We start from the raw sequence: 16,389 nt of genomic DNA, 5'->3' as shown, positions 1-16,389 counted from the left end.
AATAAATTATATTTGTTCCTAAGGCTGTTGCTATGGGGAAAAGTAAACATTAGGGGAGACATTATAAAAATCTAGGAGATTCCGCACTCAGATTGCTTTCATAAGTGCTCTTCACTTTAAAGATTTGCATATACAAAACCAAAAATAAACATACTTGAGTTAAAATACGTAAAGTGTCTCTCATTTCATTATGATAATCCTTGATTTAATGATTTTTTGTTAAATTAACTGACCAAGTTTCAGTGTCAAATGCATTGGATAAAATTGCTTCAGCTGGATTACTTTGGTAGCAAATAATGAAATTAAAAGATTTAAATGGATTGGATCACAGCAATAGAATACATATCTTCTTCACAAAAAAACTCCCTGTTACTGTATAAATCAAAGGATTACTGTAAGAGAAAAATGAATCCCTTCACCTGAGGCATAATACTGACCAAATGACTCAGTGCTCACGATATCTGTGAAAGTTCAGAGGAATTTAATTGGATGTTTAAATTCCTAAGAAGCCAGAGAGAATAGGGCAAACCACAGTAGCAGATATATACGCTCTTCTTCCAAATAAAATGGAAAATACTGGAGGCGTGCTTCTGGCTCAGGAGAATGGCACATAGTAGATGCTCAAGAGATATTTGTTATTACTTGAATGAATGAAGTCCTGAAATTCACTGTATTGTAATGGCATCACAGAACCCTCCCGATCAAAGGTTTCCAGAGCCCTCAAACATGCCGTATGAGGGCTGCAGTGGATCCCTCCTGATCACTTTGGGTCCTTCTCTTCTGAGAACTGTACCTTCCCATCCCAGAGGGTGGGTTCCAGGGCCATGTCTCTATTGCTCCACTTTGCCTCCCAAAGAGTCAATGGATTCCAAAGACACCTGAGTCAAGGTGGGTCAGATTCAATCTTCCCAGAATTTGAAACTTGGAATTAAGAGATATGAGAAGAGTGAGCGTGAGACTGCTATCCTTAGAAAAGCCTGCTTGCAAGGTTTATGCTCTTGGTTGCTGCCTGGGAATTTGAATTTCAGGAATGGCCTCACCTGTCCCTAATTGGTAAGGGTGATCCACTGTGCCTCGACTGTTTGGGAGAACAAGGTAGTTTAGGCTGAACACCTGCTTTCCTTCTGGGAGTCTGGGATTTTGGCACATGCAGAGGGTGCTTATACGAACCTCTCCCAATAAAAACCCTGCAGGGATATCGGCTCGGTGCTGTGTGACCACCTGGACGGGTGGGATAGGGAGGGTGGGAGGGAGGGAGACGCAAGAGGGAGGAGATATGGGAACATATGTATATGTATAACTGATTCACTTTGTTATAAAGCAGAAACTAACACACCATTGAAAAGCAATTATACCCCAATAAAGATGTTAAAAAGAAAAAAGAAAACAAAACCCTGGGTGCTGAGACTCTAATAGGATTCCCTGCGCAGGAACATTGCACACATGTTGCTGTGTTTCTTGAAGAGGAGTGCATTCCGTGTGATGCCTCATGGGAGAACGCAGAAGGAAGCCTGCACAAAGGTACTCCAGACTCTTCCTGTGCCTTTTCCATTATGGTCCAGCTGTGTGTCCTTATCACATCACTGCCATAAACCTTAGCCATGAGTACAACTATAGACTGAGTGCCATGAGTCCCTTCTGGAGAATCTCTAAATGTGGGGTGGTCTTGTGAACACCCAACACACATTATGGGTGACACAGGAGCTAAGTACCTTAACAGCTGTGCCTTATCGGGCCACACACAGCCTCTGCCAATATTCCCAGAGTTAGCTTTGATTCACTCCCTTCTTGATTACTTGAAACGTTTTTCAGCTCTAGAAGATACCCTTGTACCCTTCAAATAAAGTCCCCTCTTTGCTTAAGATAGCCAGAGTTGGTTTCTGCTGCTTGTGACCAAAAGAACCTTAGCTAAAACAAGAGTAAAAAAACATTATGAGGGACTTCCCTGGTGGTCCAGTGGTTAAGACTCTGTGCTTACAATGCAGGGGGTGCGGGTTCAATCCCTGGTCAGGGAACTAAGGTCCCACGTGCCGTGCACCCAAAACAAACAAACAAATAAAAAACATTATGATAGGGATATCTACCTCACTTTATTCTCTGCTGTAAGCAAACACAGTGGGGGCACTGGATAGTACTGAATAGCATTTTATTTTCAGAAAGAAATGTGTTCATATTAACCAACATAAAGTACACTGACAGATAACCTAAACTAAACTTAGTACTTCAACTGGAAGTCAATACAGTTCTCTTTCATCATCTGGTCATAAACAGCCTCCCCCCAAAATATCTAGATCCAATCCACAGTCTCTTTGCATTCAAGTCAGCATATGCTTAGAGCAAGCAGGAACATTGGCTATCTATAAAAATACTGAAGACTCCAAGAAAGAGAACTCCATAATTGGAGTCCCATAGGCCCTATTTTTTTTTTTTTTTTTTTTTTTTTTTTTTTGGCCACACCTTGCGGCATGTGGGATCTTAGTTCCCTGACCAGGGATCGAAACCACGTCCCTTTCAATGGAAGCGTGGAGTCTTAACTACTGGACCGCCAGGGAAGTCCCTTCTTAGGCCCTATTAAAATGAGACGGGGACTTCCCTGGTGGCACAGTGGTTAAGAATCCGCCTGCCAATGCAGGGGACACGGGTTCGATCCCTGGTCCTGGAAGATCCCACATGCCGAGGAACAACTAAGCCTGTGCTCCCCAATTACTGCGCCTGCGCTCTAGAGCCCACGAGCCACAACTACTGAGCCTGCACACCACAGCTACTGAAGCCCGCACACCCTAGAGCCCGTGCTCCGCAACAAGAGAAACCACTGCAATGAGAAGCCCACACACCGCAACTAGAGAAAGCCCGCGCACAGCAACGAAGACCCAATGCAGCCAAATACATAAATAAATAAATAAACAACAGAAATTTATAGAAAAAAAGAAGTGAGACAGCTTCCACCAGCTTCAACTTAGGAACTTCATAGATAACCATATCAAAAGGCAAGACTTGGTACCAGAATACTATTATTATGAATTCTGTACAACAAACTCATACCTAGGCTGCGCAGCTGAGTTCATTTTACATCCTATCTTCTCTTCCCATCTCAAACCTGATATCTTTATAAGCTAAATTTATTTTGCCAGATAGTTCTTTCTTGCAAAAAACCAAACTTTAAATAGAAACCTTGTTCTGGTCCTTTCCTTTTTTTTTGAGATTCCTTTCTTAAATCATTGCCGAAATAGGTGAGCAACAGTCACAGATTGATAATAAATGGTAGTGACCATTTATTGAGTACTAACTTGTGCTGCATGCACATTGTGTTACATTTTTCAGATACGTCATTTTATCTAATCCTGTAACAGCCCTGAAATAGGCACCCTTATCTGCAGAAGAGTTAACTGAGGCCCAAACACGTTAAGTGACTTGCAGAAGGTGACACTGGTAATGAAGAAGCTGGAATTTGAACTATTTGTACTCAGGTGTGCTTGATTTTAATCCAGTGTTTTACCCACTATACCATACAAAAAGTGAAAAGGAAAGTCCAGGGCCTACAGCCAACAGGATGAGATAACTAGAAGTCATTGAAACATTTAAAAAATCATCTAAATATTTTTGAAAATCTCTAATGCAATAAGATTTTCCCCAACTGTTTTTCCTATACCTCCAGTAAAGGCTCCTATTATTTCTTTTCTCTTCTTTTTTTTTTTTTTTGGTCCGCGTCACGCTGCTTGTGAGATCTTAGTTCCCCGACCCGGGACAAAACCCAGGCCCCAGCAGTGAAAGTGCCGAGTCCTAACAACTGGACTGCCAGGGAATTCCCAAGGCTCCTATTTTTTCTAATATGCAACATACCTGCAACCTCACTTCAACTACTAAAGCTGATCTCCAAGATCAGTAACCACTAAACGCTGTTTGGAATCTTACAGCTCTCATCTCCTAATGGTCTCTAAATTCTGCCATTTTTTAATAACCCAAATCCTTCATAATGAAATTTATGCCTATGAATCACTGGTCCTAAGCTGTTGCCCTTCTATATACTAACAACGAACTATCAGAAAGAGCAATTAAGGAAACAACCCCATTTAGTGTCATACCAAAAAGAATAAAATACCTAGGAATAAATCTACCTAAGGAGGTAAAAGACATATACTCGGAAAAGTATAAGACACTGATGAAAGAAATGGAAGATGACACAAACAGATGGAAAGATATACCATGGCCTTGGACTGGAAGAATTAATATTGTTAAAATGACCATACTTCCCAAGACAATCTACAGATTCAGTGCAATTCCTATCAAAATACCAATGGCTTTTTTCACAGAATTAGAACAAATACTTCTAAAATGTATATGGAAACCCACCTCCATTTTAAATTAGGATTGTTGATAAATAAATTCAAGTTTACTTGGAAGTTGAGGTATACAGAGGTTAAAGTACAAGCTGTTTTACTAATAGTCAGCTACAAAGGACACTCATCACAGGTCAAATTTTAACTAGTGAAACCGCTGCCACCCAAAAAGGTTACTACAAGCAAATCCAATATCTCTCCAAACTCTTACTACAGTGAAAATCTTAGTAAATGAAGTAGTCATCCTATGCAGGCATTGATATTTGGCCAAGATAAACATATTAAGAAAGAAGGCTGATGAAGGTCAAAGAGGAGGAGGGAGGCACCATAACTTTGATCACACCTCCTCCCATTTCTCTGTGTCACCTTGGATGTGGGAGGATGCCTTGTGTCCATTTTCAGTAGGGTTTGTCCTTTGATTCATTTTGCCAGTACCAAAAGTTAATGTACATGATCCAACCCACTAACTCAGTCATTCCTCTCAACAAAGATGGTACCTTTTAGGACAACTGGTAGGCATTATGAAAAAGACTGAAGCTGGGACTTAGCTGGCAGTCCAGTGCTTCAGACTCTGTGCTCCCAATGCAGGGGGCACCTCCCAATGCAGGGGGCATGGGTTTGATCCTTGGTCGGGGAACTAAGATCCTGCATGCTGCACAGCAAGGCCGAAACAAAGAAAGACTAAAGCCAATTAAACTGTGTCCTTGGCCTCATCAGCCTCCTATAATTAATAGAACAGACCATAAGCACAAGTTAAACAGAATTTAAGGAAAAACCCAATGAATCTTAATTGTCTTCATCAGCAAAAAAAAAGTTATTCCTTCTTCTAGAACATGGTAATACAGTATATTACCCTATATATAAAGTGTTTCTTAGTTCTTGGTGTTACGGTTGTACGTGCAAAATTCAAATGTATTAAATGTCACAAAGAAATTGCATATACAGAACCCTATTTCCACTTCTTAGTAGGAATCAATCATTTAATAAGTATTTAATTAAGTGTAGAGCTGAAAGGAATATAAGACAAGGTCTTTACTAGGCAGGATCTTACAATGTAAATGAGAAGATGATCCCCGCACAAAACTGCACACAATTAGAAAAAGTTTAATACAGTCCAAGGGGTTGGGCCCCATACTGAGAGTTAAGGGAATTCAGATTAGGATAGCCTGGAGTTGTCTGGAAAGATGTCACGGAGAACTTGGGAATGGAGCTGGACTGTGGAGAGTAAGAAGTGGAAAGGCACAAAGTGAAGAAGAGATTTGGAAAGTGGGGGAATTTATGTGGAAAGAGGTAAGAAAGAATTAGAACAGGTCAAGAAACATGAAGGGCATTGAGTAGCAACCTAAAGAACCTGCATTTTATTTTGAGAGGCAAAGTGGAGCCTTTGGAGACCTGAGTAAGAAAGTGACTCAGTTAAACGAACGTTTTGGAAAGACTGGACTAAGCTGGAAGGGAACTAGGCTATAAATTATAATACCAGCTAGGCTAGCAGTTTTACCTCTTTGAAGTCACGGATCTCTTTGAGAATGTGATGAAAGCTACGGGCCCTCGGCCTACAAACAGACACACACACAGAGTTGTGCAAAGTACACAGACCCCCTGAAACCTTCTCATAGGGATCCATGAGCCCAGGTTAAGAACCCTTGAATTCAACTTTTTTTTTTGGTAGCAGGCCAGAATTAAACACCTAGACTAGGATCCTAGTTAGTGAAAATATGAAGAAAGCAAGGCTTTGAGAAACAGAGTGCTCAAGATGTGACAGGAAGTACAAGGTGAAAAAGTTGCTTGCCCCAGATTTTTAAAGTACATCTGTAGCAGAGACTATTATAACTCCCAACATCCATTTTCCCTTCTCTTTTATGGTAACAGATAGTTGAGTATATGACCACCCAGAATAAGGATACCCTTTCCAGCCTTCCCTGCAGCCAGGGTGGCCATATGACTATGTTCTGGCCAATGAGAGGATAGTAGAAGTGATGTTTCAACTTCTGGGTCTTACCCTTAAAGAGATGGTGTTCTCTTCCCCTCCCCCTTTTCCTCCCTCTTGCTGGCCAGTATGTGGCTGTAGTGGTGAACTATCCTTGACCAGAGTTGAAAGCAACACCCACAGGGTGGCAAAGAAACAACATAGAAGAAACTTGAACCCCTACAGCTTTGCAGAGCAGAGCTGTCATACCAGCTCAGACTTCTACTTACTTTATTCAACCCACTGTTATTCCAGGTCTCTGGCACAGCCCCTGAACACATCCTATCCAATACTGAATTTGCTACTGGAGGTGGGTCGCTGCCATAACAGAACCTAAAATGTATATGACACTGGCTTAGCAGTCAGGTGGTGGGTACTGAGGACCCAGGTATTTCAGACTAGAAAGCTGAAGCAGTGTTATGTTATCTGACATTCGGTAAAACTGTCATTTGCGATATCTTGAAAGGCAGGCTGCGTGCCCATGGAGCCTGTAGCTCAGTAGTCTGTGTTCATCATTTCTTGTCATCTTCAGGAAAGCCCCAGAAGAAAGGTGAGGTCAAGGAGGAGCTAGTTCATCATTAAGAAGAGATGGAGGGAAATTCACTCCACTACTGGGAGGTTTTCTCCATCTGTGGCCTCAGTACCTAGAGGGCAGACCCAGCCAAGGTTGGAAGAGTAGAAGCAATTAGTTAAGGTAGTTCTGAAGAGGCTGTCTTGGCCGGATATAGGAGAAAAGATGAAACCCCTTTTTAAGTACCTTCTAGTAAGCATTATCTGTTAGATGATGAAAGCCAGCTGAGCCTTCAATATCACACAAAGGGTTTTGCCTTCCCACTACAGCATATTAGTTGAGATGGTCTCAAAATAAACACCATTAAATTTAGGGAGTCGAGTGGGTAGAAGCAGTAAATAAAAGACCAGGGTTTGCAGGCTTAAAAACTAGGCCCGGATGAGCTCTTTGACTGTGGGCAACTTGCTCATGGAATGACTAGAAGCAAAAAGCCAAAAAGCGAAAAGCAAAAAGACTGCAGTCCTAGGAATTTTATTTAAGAAACTGAACTGCCGGGTTTCCCTGGTGGCGCAGTGGTTAAGAATCCGCCTGCCAATGCAGGGGACACTGGTTCAAGCCCTGGTCCAGGAAGATCCCACATGCCGTGGAGCAACTAAGCCCGTGCGCCACAACTACTGAGCCTGCGCTCTAGAGCCCGTGAGCCACAACTACTGAAGCCCATGCACCTAGAGCCCGTGCTCCACAACAAGAGAAGCCACCGCAATGAGAAGACCACGTACCACAACAAAGGGTAGCCCCCGCTCACCGCAACTAGAGAAAGTCCGCGCGCAGCAATGAAGACCCAATGCAACCAAAAATAAATAAATAAATTTTTTAAAAACCTGAACTGCCAAAGAAATCCCAACTCCAAATCTCAAAAAATGGTACAAATGAGGTTACTTACAAAACAGAAATAGAGTCACAGATGTAGAAAACAAACCTAGGGTTACCAAGGGGGAAATGGGGCAGGGGAGGATAAATTGGGAGATTGGGATTGACATATATACACTACTGTATATAAAATAGATAACTAATAAGAACCTGCTGTACAGCACAGGGAACTCTACTCAGTACTCTGTAGTGACCTATATGGGAAAAGAATCTAAAAAAGAGTGGATGTATGTATATGTATAACTGATTCACTTTGCTGTACAGCAGAAAGTAACACAACATTGTACATCAACTACACTCCAATAAAAACTAATTTAAAAAATAAGAAATAAAAATAAATAAAATTAAAAACTGAACTGCCAAAGAAATCCCAACTCTGGCCAGAAAAAAAAAATCTGTAATTGATGACTACCTAAAGTAACTCTCAGGCTCCTAACTTTATCAAAATAAAGTGGACCATGAAAGGTGTGCAGCCCCCAAGGAGGGCACACTCCCCAATGCCCTCAGAAGATACAGGTTAAAGAAGAACCCGTGGGCTTCCCTGGTGGCGCAGTGGTTGAGAGTCTGCCTGCTAATGCAGGGGAAACGGGTTCGGGCCCTGGTCTGGGAGGATCCCACGTGCCGTGGAGTGGCTGGGCCCGTGAGCCACAACTGCTGAGCCTGCGGGTCTGGAGCCTGTGCTCCGCGACGGGAGGGGCCGTGATGGTGGGAGGCCCGCACACCGCGATGAGGAGTGGCCCCCGCTTGCCGCAACTAGAGAAAGCCCTTACACAGAAACGAAGACCCAACACAGCCAAAAAGTAAATAAATAAACTCCTACCCCCAACATCTAAAAAAAAAAACACAAAAAAACTACATCCTTAAAATGGGCAAATTTAAAAAAAAAAAAAGAAGAAGAAGAAGAACCCATAAGGCAAGACCAGGGGAAGGGACAGGGGCAGAGTTGAGGGGCCAGATAATCTAGTGAATTTACCACTAAGCCACATAAAGGGGCTTTACCATTCCTACCCAACAGGACTTGATAACTGGTCTGAACCAGTGGCTGCTATAAATTCCTCATTCTTTCCTTTTGTGGATGGGAGTTTCCTTTGTACATCGAATGTGTATATATTCAGGATGGATGGCAGTTCATAAAATTCCAGACTCCAAGGAGCCACAGCCACACCTGCTGGAGAGGACTGCACATTCTCCAGAGAAAATGGACTTTGAGCTGAATTAAGGAATTTAATGGAGGAGGGAGGAGGTGAGTACATTCTATGTGTGGGAAGAAAAGCTTAGGATATTTGAATGGCCAAAGGGGCCGAGCGTGGTAATTACTAATTATTTTCCAACATCTATTTTCCTCTTCTCTCTCAAAATAATTTTTAATTGGAAGGTAGCCACCCTGAGTAAAGACTATGGTTTCCAGTCTCCCTTGCAGGTATGTATAGAAGTGTGACCAAGCTCTTTGGACGTGAGCTATATGTAATCTCCTTCCCCATTCTCCCACACAGCCTAGTAGGAGTAGTATCTATAAAAAGAGTTTTTACAAAATGATGTGATAAGTTCTTAAACAGAAAGAACTGTCACAGATCTACATGGAATGATAATTTTGGAGAAAGTTACAAAACGGCCCACTTGCCTTTAAGTTTTATTCAGAGTATTAAAAAAAGATATAAGGAAAAAATTCCTTAAGTCAGATCCCATAACTGCAACAAACAACTATTTCTCAGTATTGATTTTACTCTATCCTCTCAGTACAACACAATATTGTACCCTCAGCCTGCAGTTCTAACTCAATACTGAACTTTCAAAGTTCACCAAGGATCCCACAATACAGCAAGTTCATTGCTAGGAGGGGTGGGGAGGCACAAGTTGGTGATGAGGGAAGAGAGAAGATTATATACAGATAAAATCAACTCCAGAGATATTTTTTCAAACCACACCAGCCCAAAGCTCCCTGGATGATTTGGATACAGTCTTGCCATTGAGAACCACCAGCCCAGACTTTTCCCAGCAAAGATTAATTCTCGACTGCCAGGCTGTTAATAGGAATCAAACAGAGACCCAGCAGTAAGGGAAAACCTCAAATAAGATCACAATAATTGCACACTGAGCACACACTAGTAAGTTCTTAATTGAAGAAGAGATTGTCAAATACATCTTACACATACATCCCTTATGACTATAACAGTGTTTGGCCACGGTGGCCACGGACATCCTGCTAGAGAATCACTTAGAGTGACATAAAAATACAAATTCCTGAACCTCATCTCAGGCCACTGAATGAGAACTAGGGTGGGGTTTGGGGGAGGGGAGAGGGAGGCTGGCCTGGAAGCTAGCATTTTAACATCATGCAGAGTGATCTGAATGCGCGCTTCAGTTTGAGGACGGTTGGCACGTAAAATTCTGGGCATTCAATTTGCCAAGTGAAATAAGATACCTATAGTCTTACTCTCAAGGGATTAGCAATCTAGCTGGCCAAAATCCTGTCCCTAAAGAAACCCGCTAGACTCAAGAAGGAGAATCAGTTTTATTCTAAATGTTCCCTGGGATCAAAAGCAAAATATTGAGGTTCCAGTGTGTGATGTACTGCTCAAAGGTCAGGTGCTTAGACGATGAAGGGGCTCCTAATTGTTAATCCAATAGCTGGATCAAAGATGCCAAATGACCTTCCTCTAATAATCGATCTGTGTTCATCTTCTATTCTGTGAAGATGAATAAAGATACAATAACTTTGGAGCATAAACCAAATGCTCAAAATTAGTCTCTAGCATATGAGAATGCAACAGAGCTTCCAAAAACTGATATTCGTGTCTCGTAATACATTAAAACCTGAGTAACACGTTTCTAAATTCAGCAAAGAGTTCTAAACTCTGAAATTAAAGAGGCTACACAGAGGAGACAAATGGATAATAAATATCATGCTGTGGTCCAAGACCATCTACTAACTGCCCTCTTCACCCTGCCACAGTCGCGATCCCCACACATCCCGGCTCACACCAGCTTTGGAGACGGACCTGGAAATGTATCCTTGGGTGATCTCCAGGAGCTGGGATATCTTAGAACTTTTCTTTTCCTGCAGCCCCGACTCCGCAAAGAGCTAAGTTCTTATACGTTTTACGACCAAGGAATGGAAAAGACAAGAGCTCACAAAACCATTCTGTGACCCCGACCCTGACTGTAGGCACGCCTGTCCGCCTCTGCTCCCTCGCCTCACGTTCCTCCCCACCCTCCTACTCGCACACTGAGGCCCCTAGAAGCCCCAACTATCAAAAGCACCCCACCCCAGGCCAGGCAGGAAGGCCCCCTGCCTCCCCAGGCCCCACGCCCACCGCCCGGGCCCAACCCCTGACCTGGGGGGCGCGCCAGGCCGCCCTGGGGCTCCCGGCTCTCGGGCTTCCTCGGCGGGTAGCCGTAGACACCCCTCTCTGTCTGGTAGCCGCGCCGGAGGAGGAGCGGAGGGGCCCGGCCGAGGCCCAGTCTTGTTGCTGCCACAGTGGCCAAGGCCATGTCCCGCCAGGCCCCCCCCGGGCCCAGAGACTTCTGCGGGAGATCTAGGGGTCGCGTTCACAGGGAGGTAGCTGCTGGAACCCACCGCGTGGGAGGCGAGAGGAGGGAGGGGGGGTAGGCGAGGGGAAGCCCCGCCTTCGAGACAACGCCCCCAGTCCTGAATGGCCAGGACCGGCCCTCGGAGCCAATCTAGATCAGCGGCCTTCAAAGCGAAGCCGCGCCCCGGGATCCGCTGGGACTCGCGCGGTCCTAGAGGCTGAGGGTAGCCCTGGATTTGGGAAAACGGGGAGTGTTGAGTAGAGAGTTACCGGCTTTCTGGTATAAACCTTGATATACCTATATATGCTGCGGTCTCCCACCAGGAATGATCACCCACCACCACTCTCCTGGAAGCCCCAGAGCACATCCTCACACACACGATGCAGTCTCCTACAGAAAGGAAAAATTAGGGACAGGGTGCATGAAAAGTGGCTGGGACTCAAACCAAGGGACTTGGTTTGAAGGAAAGGTCATAGGAAGTAACCAGAAAATCAACATCCCCCCTCCATTTGCATTTTTGTAAGAAACACTGAGGGAGAAAGAATAAAATAGGGGAGAAGGAGCCTGTACGAAAGCGATAGAATAGGAGTGAAGAGAAAGTGGACGTGGAAGATTTCATGTGGAGTAAGGTAAATGTGCAAGGTGAGGGGCACACCAAGGAGAGGGGCAAGCATGAGCACAGAAGCCTGGGAGAGGCTGCAAGGCGTTGCAAGTGATTCCAAGAGGCCGGCGAATTGGGTGTGTATTGAGAGATGGGAGTGGAAAGGTAAATACAGGATAACTGCGTGATTAAAAGAGCTTTCAATAAAAAAGAAGGAAGTAATTACGAGATCAGTGTCCCTTTATATCCCAGAGAAGGGAATCTCCAATCTCCCACAGTGACAAGGTTAGCCTTGGACAGGAGCAAGGGCACTTCATAGAATATAAAAGGGAGGAAAGGCAGAGCATAAGCGTTATCTGTTTCGGTAGGCTGATAGATTTAATCATGGAACGATGATGAAGTTCTTTTCTGCTTCAACTTTTTTTGGTGAAATATTAAGCAAGATGAACAGCAGAAAGTGGGAGTGAAAAGACATGGGAGGACTGAAAGGGATAAAAAGGTATGAAGCAGTGGGATGGGAAAGTGAACAGACCCAGAAATGTCATGATTTGGGGGTTGCCAAGAGCCCACTGAGGCTTGTGGTTACGGACTTGACTCAGACAAGACAGAGTGATTGTGAGTTTTTCTCCAGATATGTTCAGCTCCTTTTGCAGGTGCAGGGTAGGCAGGAGTTGTATTTAACTAAGGATGGATTTTTGCCAGGCAGGTATGATGGAGAGATGGGGCAAGGGAGAATTCATAGCACTGAGCCATGCAGTCCAGGCTGGAGAAGTTGAAGGGAGGCTTATGTTGAAAAGTTGATTGGATCAGGGGACTGAATGTACCAGGGGTAAAAGCGTGCATAGTTGGAGTGGGGATTCTCATGTAGGTGAACTGGTGGTCTCACTGACTGACATTTGAAGTTGGGACTTTGAGTGGAAGGCAAAAATTGGAATCAGTTTCTTTCCTTTTCTTTCTTTTTTTTGGCCACGCGACATGCAGGATCTTAGTTCCCCTACCAGGGACAACCCGTGCCCCCTGCAGTGGAAGCACAGAGTCCTAACCACTGGACTGCCAGGGAAGTCTCTGGAATAAATTTCTTGGGGCCTGTGGACCTTGGATAAGAATTCTCGATGTGGATTGGCAAAGTTCATAATGTTTCAAAAGTTTTCTGTTTTGGTAAATATATGAGAAATAGGCACTCATATATTGCTAGTGGAAATGTAAAATGGTACAAACTCTATAGAGGGAAAAGTGTCAATATCTTACAAAATTAGAAATGCACATTTCATTTAACCCAGTGAGTCCGCTTCTAGGAATTTGAAAGTCTAAGATAAACTTTCATACACACACTCGAACACAATTATGTGTGTACAAGAATATTCACTGTTGTATTGTCTATAACTTAAATTTTAAAAGATTGTGAGTATCCTAAATATCAAAAAATAAGAGATTAAATAAGTTATACTACTTCCTTACAACAGACTACTATAGAGTCATAAAAAAGAATGAAGCAGCTCATTATGCCTTGAATTGGAACAATTCCTAAGATATATATTTTTTGTTTGTTTGTTTGTTTGTTTATTTTTTGTGGTACACGGGCCTCTCACTGCTGTGGCCTCTCCCATTGCGGAGCACAGGCTCCGGACGCGCAGGCTCAGCGGCCATGGCTCACGGGCCCAGCCTGCTCCCCGGCACGTGGGATCTTCCCGGACCGGGACACGAACCCACGTCCCCTGCACCGGCAGACTCTCAACCACTGCGCCACGAGGGAAGCCCGTATCTTTAAAGTTTTGAAGTTCACCCGGTTGAGGTTGGTGGCCATGAATATACAGAGATACCAATTTCTGCTGTTTTGTAATTTTTCTCCTGCCTTGGTACTGAGAAATTCAGAAGGATGATAACTGGATTCATTCAGGGCTGAAGTTTTTCCAGGCAGATGTGATAGAAAGGTCAAGAGGCAAAGACATTTAAGATATTGGTTAGTGGACGATTGAAATAATAAAACATGGGCTCTAGGCTACCATTTTTAAAATGCTATCAAGTATAAGAATGGGCTGTTGACAAAAGAAAGGTGCCAGTGGGTTGGCAGTTCCAATGAGGTTGAAGACTAGGTAAACTGGGGGTGCTTGAGAATCACATCTGGAACAGAAGGTTGTAGACAGAAAACAGAATGTTTGAAGTGATCATTGTAGCAGTGATGTAAATTTTGATAATGACCAGCTTGTTGGCTAAAGTGGAGGTGGGGAAGAGTGTCATCAGAGGTGAGAAGATCAAGGAACTGGGACAACAGGTTTTTAGACGAGTTGCCATAAGGACATTAATATCTCCGTGGAAATGGCAGGACTCGGAGTAGAGGAAGACTCCTAGTCGTAGGTTAAAGTTTTCAGTGAATTAAGAGAAGTGACTAGGAAGTTGACAGATGATGCAGAGAAGGGGCAGAAGGTGTGGCACATCCCTAATGCATGGATTCAAATCAGCAGGGAAATTTGCACAAAAGTTGGAAGCAACTGGGAATAAAGATGATACAGATCCCAGCTCTGGATCTTAAATACATGCAAAATCGTTCTCAAATATGTTCACTCTCCACCTGTTGCCTGTCTGGGCCATCAGCACCCCTCTCCAGGAGTTCCACAGTAGCTTCCTAAATTGTCTTCTTGTCTTGGGTCTTTCCTTGCTTTGCTGTGCTCCTCTCACACTGAGTCAGAGTTATTTTTATAAATTAATAACAGATTCACATCACTATTGCCTGAAACCTTTTCATGACTCTCTGTTCTTCTTTGTTTCTTTTTTTTTTTAAATATATTTATTTATTTATTTTTGGCTGTGTTGGGTCTTTGTTGCTGTGCGTGGACTTTCTCTAGTTGCCGCGAGCAGGGGCTACTCTTTGTTGTTGTTGTGTGGGCTTCTCATTGTGGTGGCTTCTCTTGTTGTGGAGCATGGGCTCAGTAATTGTGGCTCACGGGCTCTAGAGCACAGGCTCAGTAGTTGTGGCTCAGGAGCTTAGTTGCTCCACGGCATGTGAGATCTTCCCAGACCAGGGATTGAACCCTTGTTCCCTGCATTGGCAGGTGGATTCTTAACCACTGTGCCACCAGAGAAGTCCTCTGTTCTTCTTTGGATAAAGTCTGAATGTCTTATTACGACTAAAGAGTTCTTTATAGATCACAAACCTTGACTCATTTTTTATTCATTTATTTATTTTAGAAATATTTATGTACATATTTTGGCTGCGCTGGGTCTTAGTTGCGGCCTGCAGGATCTTTTAGTTATGACGGCATGTGGTATCTAGTTCCCCGGACCAGGGATCGAACCTGGGCCCCCTGCATTGGGAGCATGGAGTCTTACCCACTGGACCACCAGAGAAATCCCTAGACTCATTTTTTAAAACTCTCATCTTCCCATTTTCCAGCCAGAAACTTCAATGTGCCAGACTTTCACACACAAACCCTTTTTCCTTTGTAATCTCATTCACACTCAGGACTTTAATTAGCAATAAAAAAGAAATGACACCAAATACAAATCACCATCATAATCTCTCTTCTGGACCCAGGATCCACATATGTGGAATACTGCTTACCCGACATTTTCCCTCTTGTGTGTCATTATGAACTCATGATATACTAAACTCCATGATATATTAAAATATGATCATTTTGCAAACTGGTGACCCACAAGTCCCATCTAAACTGATGATATGGGGAATTCCTTGTCGGTGCAGTGGTCAGGACTCGGTGCTTTCACCGCCGAGGGAGAGGGTTCAGTCCCTGGTTGGGGAAATAAGATCACACAAGCTGTGTGGCACCGCCAAAAATAAAATAAATAAATGGCTGATATATGCTTTGTTTGCCATCAGAGTGTCTTAATTTTTTTTAATTGGATGCTTTTATTAAAAACGTGGAAGATTGCATATTCAAGTCCAGATTCGTGGTTTTTCTTAGAAAGCGGAAAGATTTGGCCACACTGCACCCACTGTCCTCCATAGGGATCAGCATGAGCTGAGCGGTGGCTGGCCTCTCTAGATGGGGCGTATGGGTGCCCGTTTTCAAACACCATCACTCTTACCTTTATGTGGTCTGCTTGCTGGGACCTATAGCCACTTGTGTTTGCAACCCCTAGTCTGCTATGGTGTGTCTGCCTGCCTCTTCTTCCACCCTTAATTAGATCCACACTTCCTGTGGTTCTCGATGTGCACCAGCGATACTATTTTCAGTTCCTCAAACATCCATACTTTTCCTACTTGAGGATTTTCACACAAGCTATGCTCTCTTCCAGGAAGGCTCTTCTTCCTCCCGTCCCACAACAACACATACACCTGGATGATTCCTACCCTCCTTCTCCACTGGGCTTGGATTTACTTCCTGAAAAAAAAAAGAAAGTGTTCCTGGCCTGCTTGGCTTATTTAGTTCTACTCTATGCCCTCATAGTACTCCACAAATTTCCTTATTATATTAGTACAATTTTGTTAAGTGTTTCCTGAGTACCAGATATGTCATAATTATAGTTATCTAAATTTTTGCCCACTTAGCATATT

The 16,389-nt window shown here is 43.5% G+C and overlaps 1 protein-coding gene across 2 annotated transcripts in view; it reads right to left on the bottom strand.

Annotated features, from left to right (window-relative positions):
- Positions 1-11,318, bottom strand: part of DHTKD1 (dehydrogenase E1 and transketolase domain containing 1) — a 52,925-nt gene extending 41,607 nt beyond the window's left edge. For both annotated transcript variants that reach the window (XM_082649241.1, XM_082649242.1), the window contains exon 1: positions 11,080-11,318. In XM_082649241.1, the coding sequence (XP_082505367.1) occupies positions 11,080-11,236 (157 nt within the window). In that variant the 5' untranslated portion in view covers positions 11,237-11,318. The remainder of the gene's footprint in view (positions 1-11,079) is intronic.
- Positions 11,319-16,389: the final 5,071 nt, after the last annotated feature.

Source organism: Grampus griseus (assembly GCF_964374135.1).
Source record: "Grampus griseus genome assembly, chromosome: 2".
In the NCBI taxonomy this organism is placed as follows: Eukaryota; Metazoa; Chordata; class Mammalia; order Artiodactyla; family Delphinidae; genus Grampus; species Grampus griseus.
Note: the sequence above shows the minus strand (reverse complement) of the source record. Positions and strands in the feature narration are given on the sequence as shown.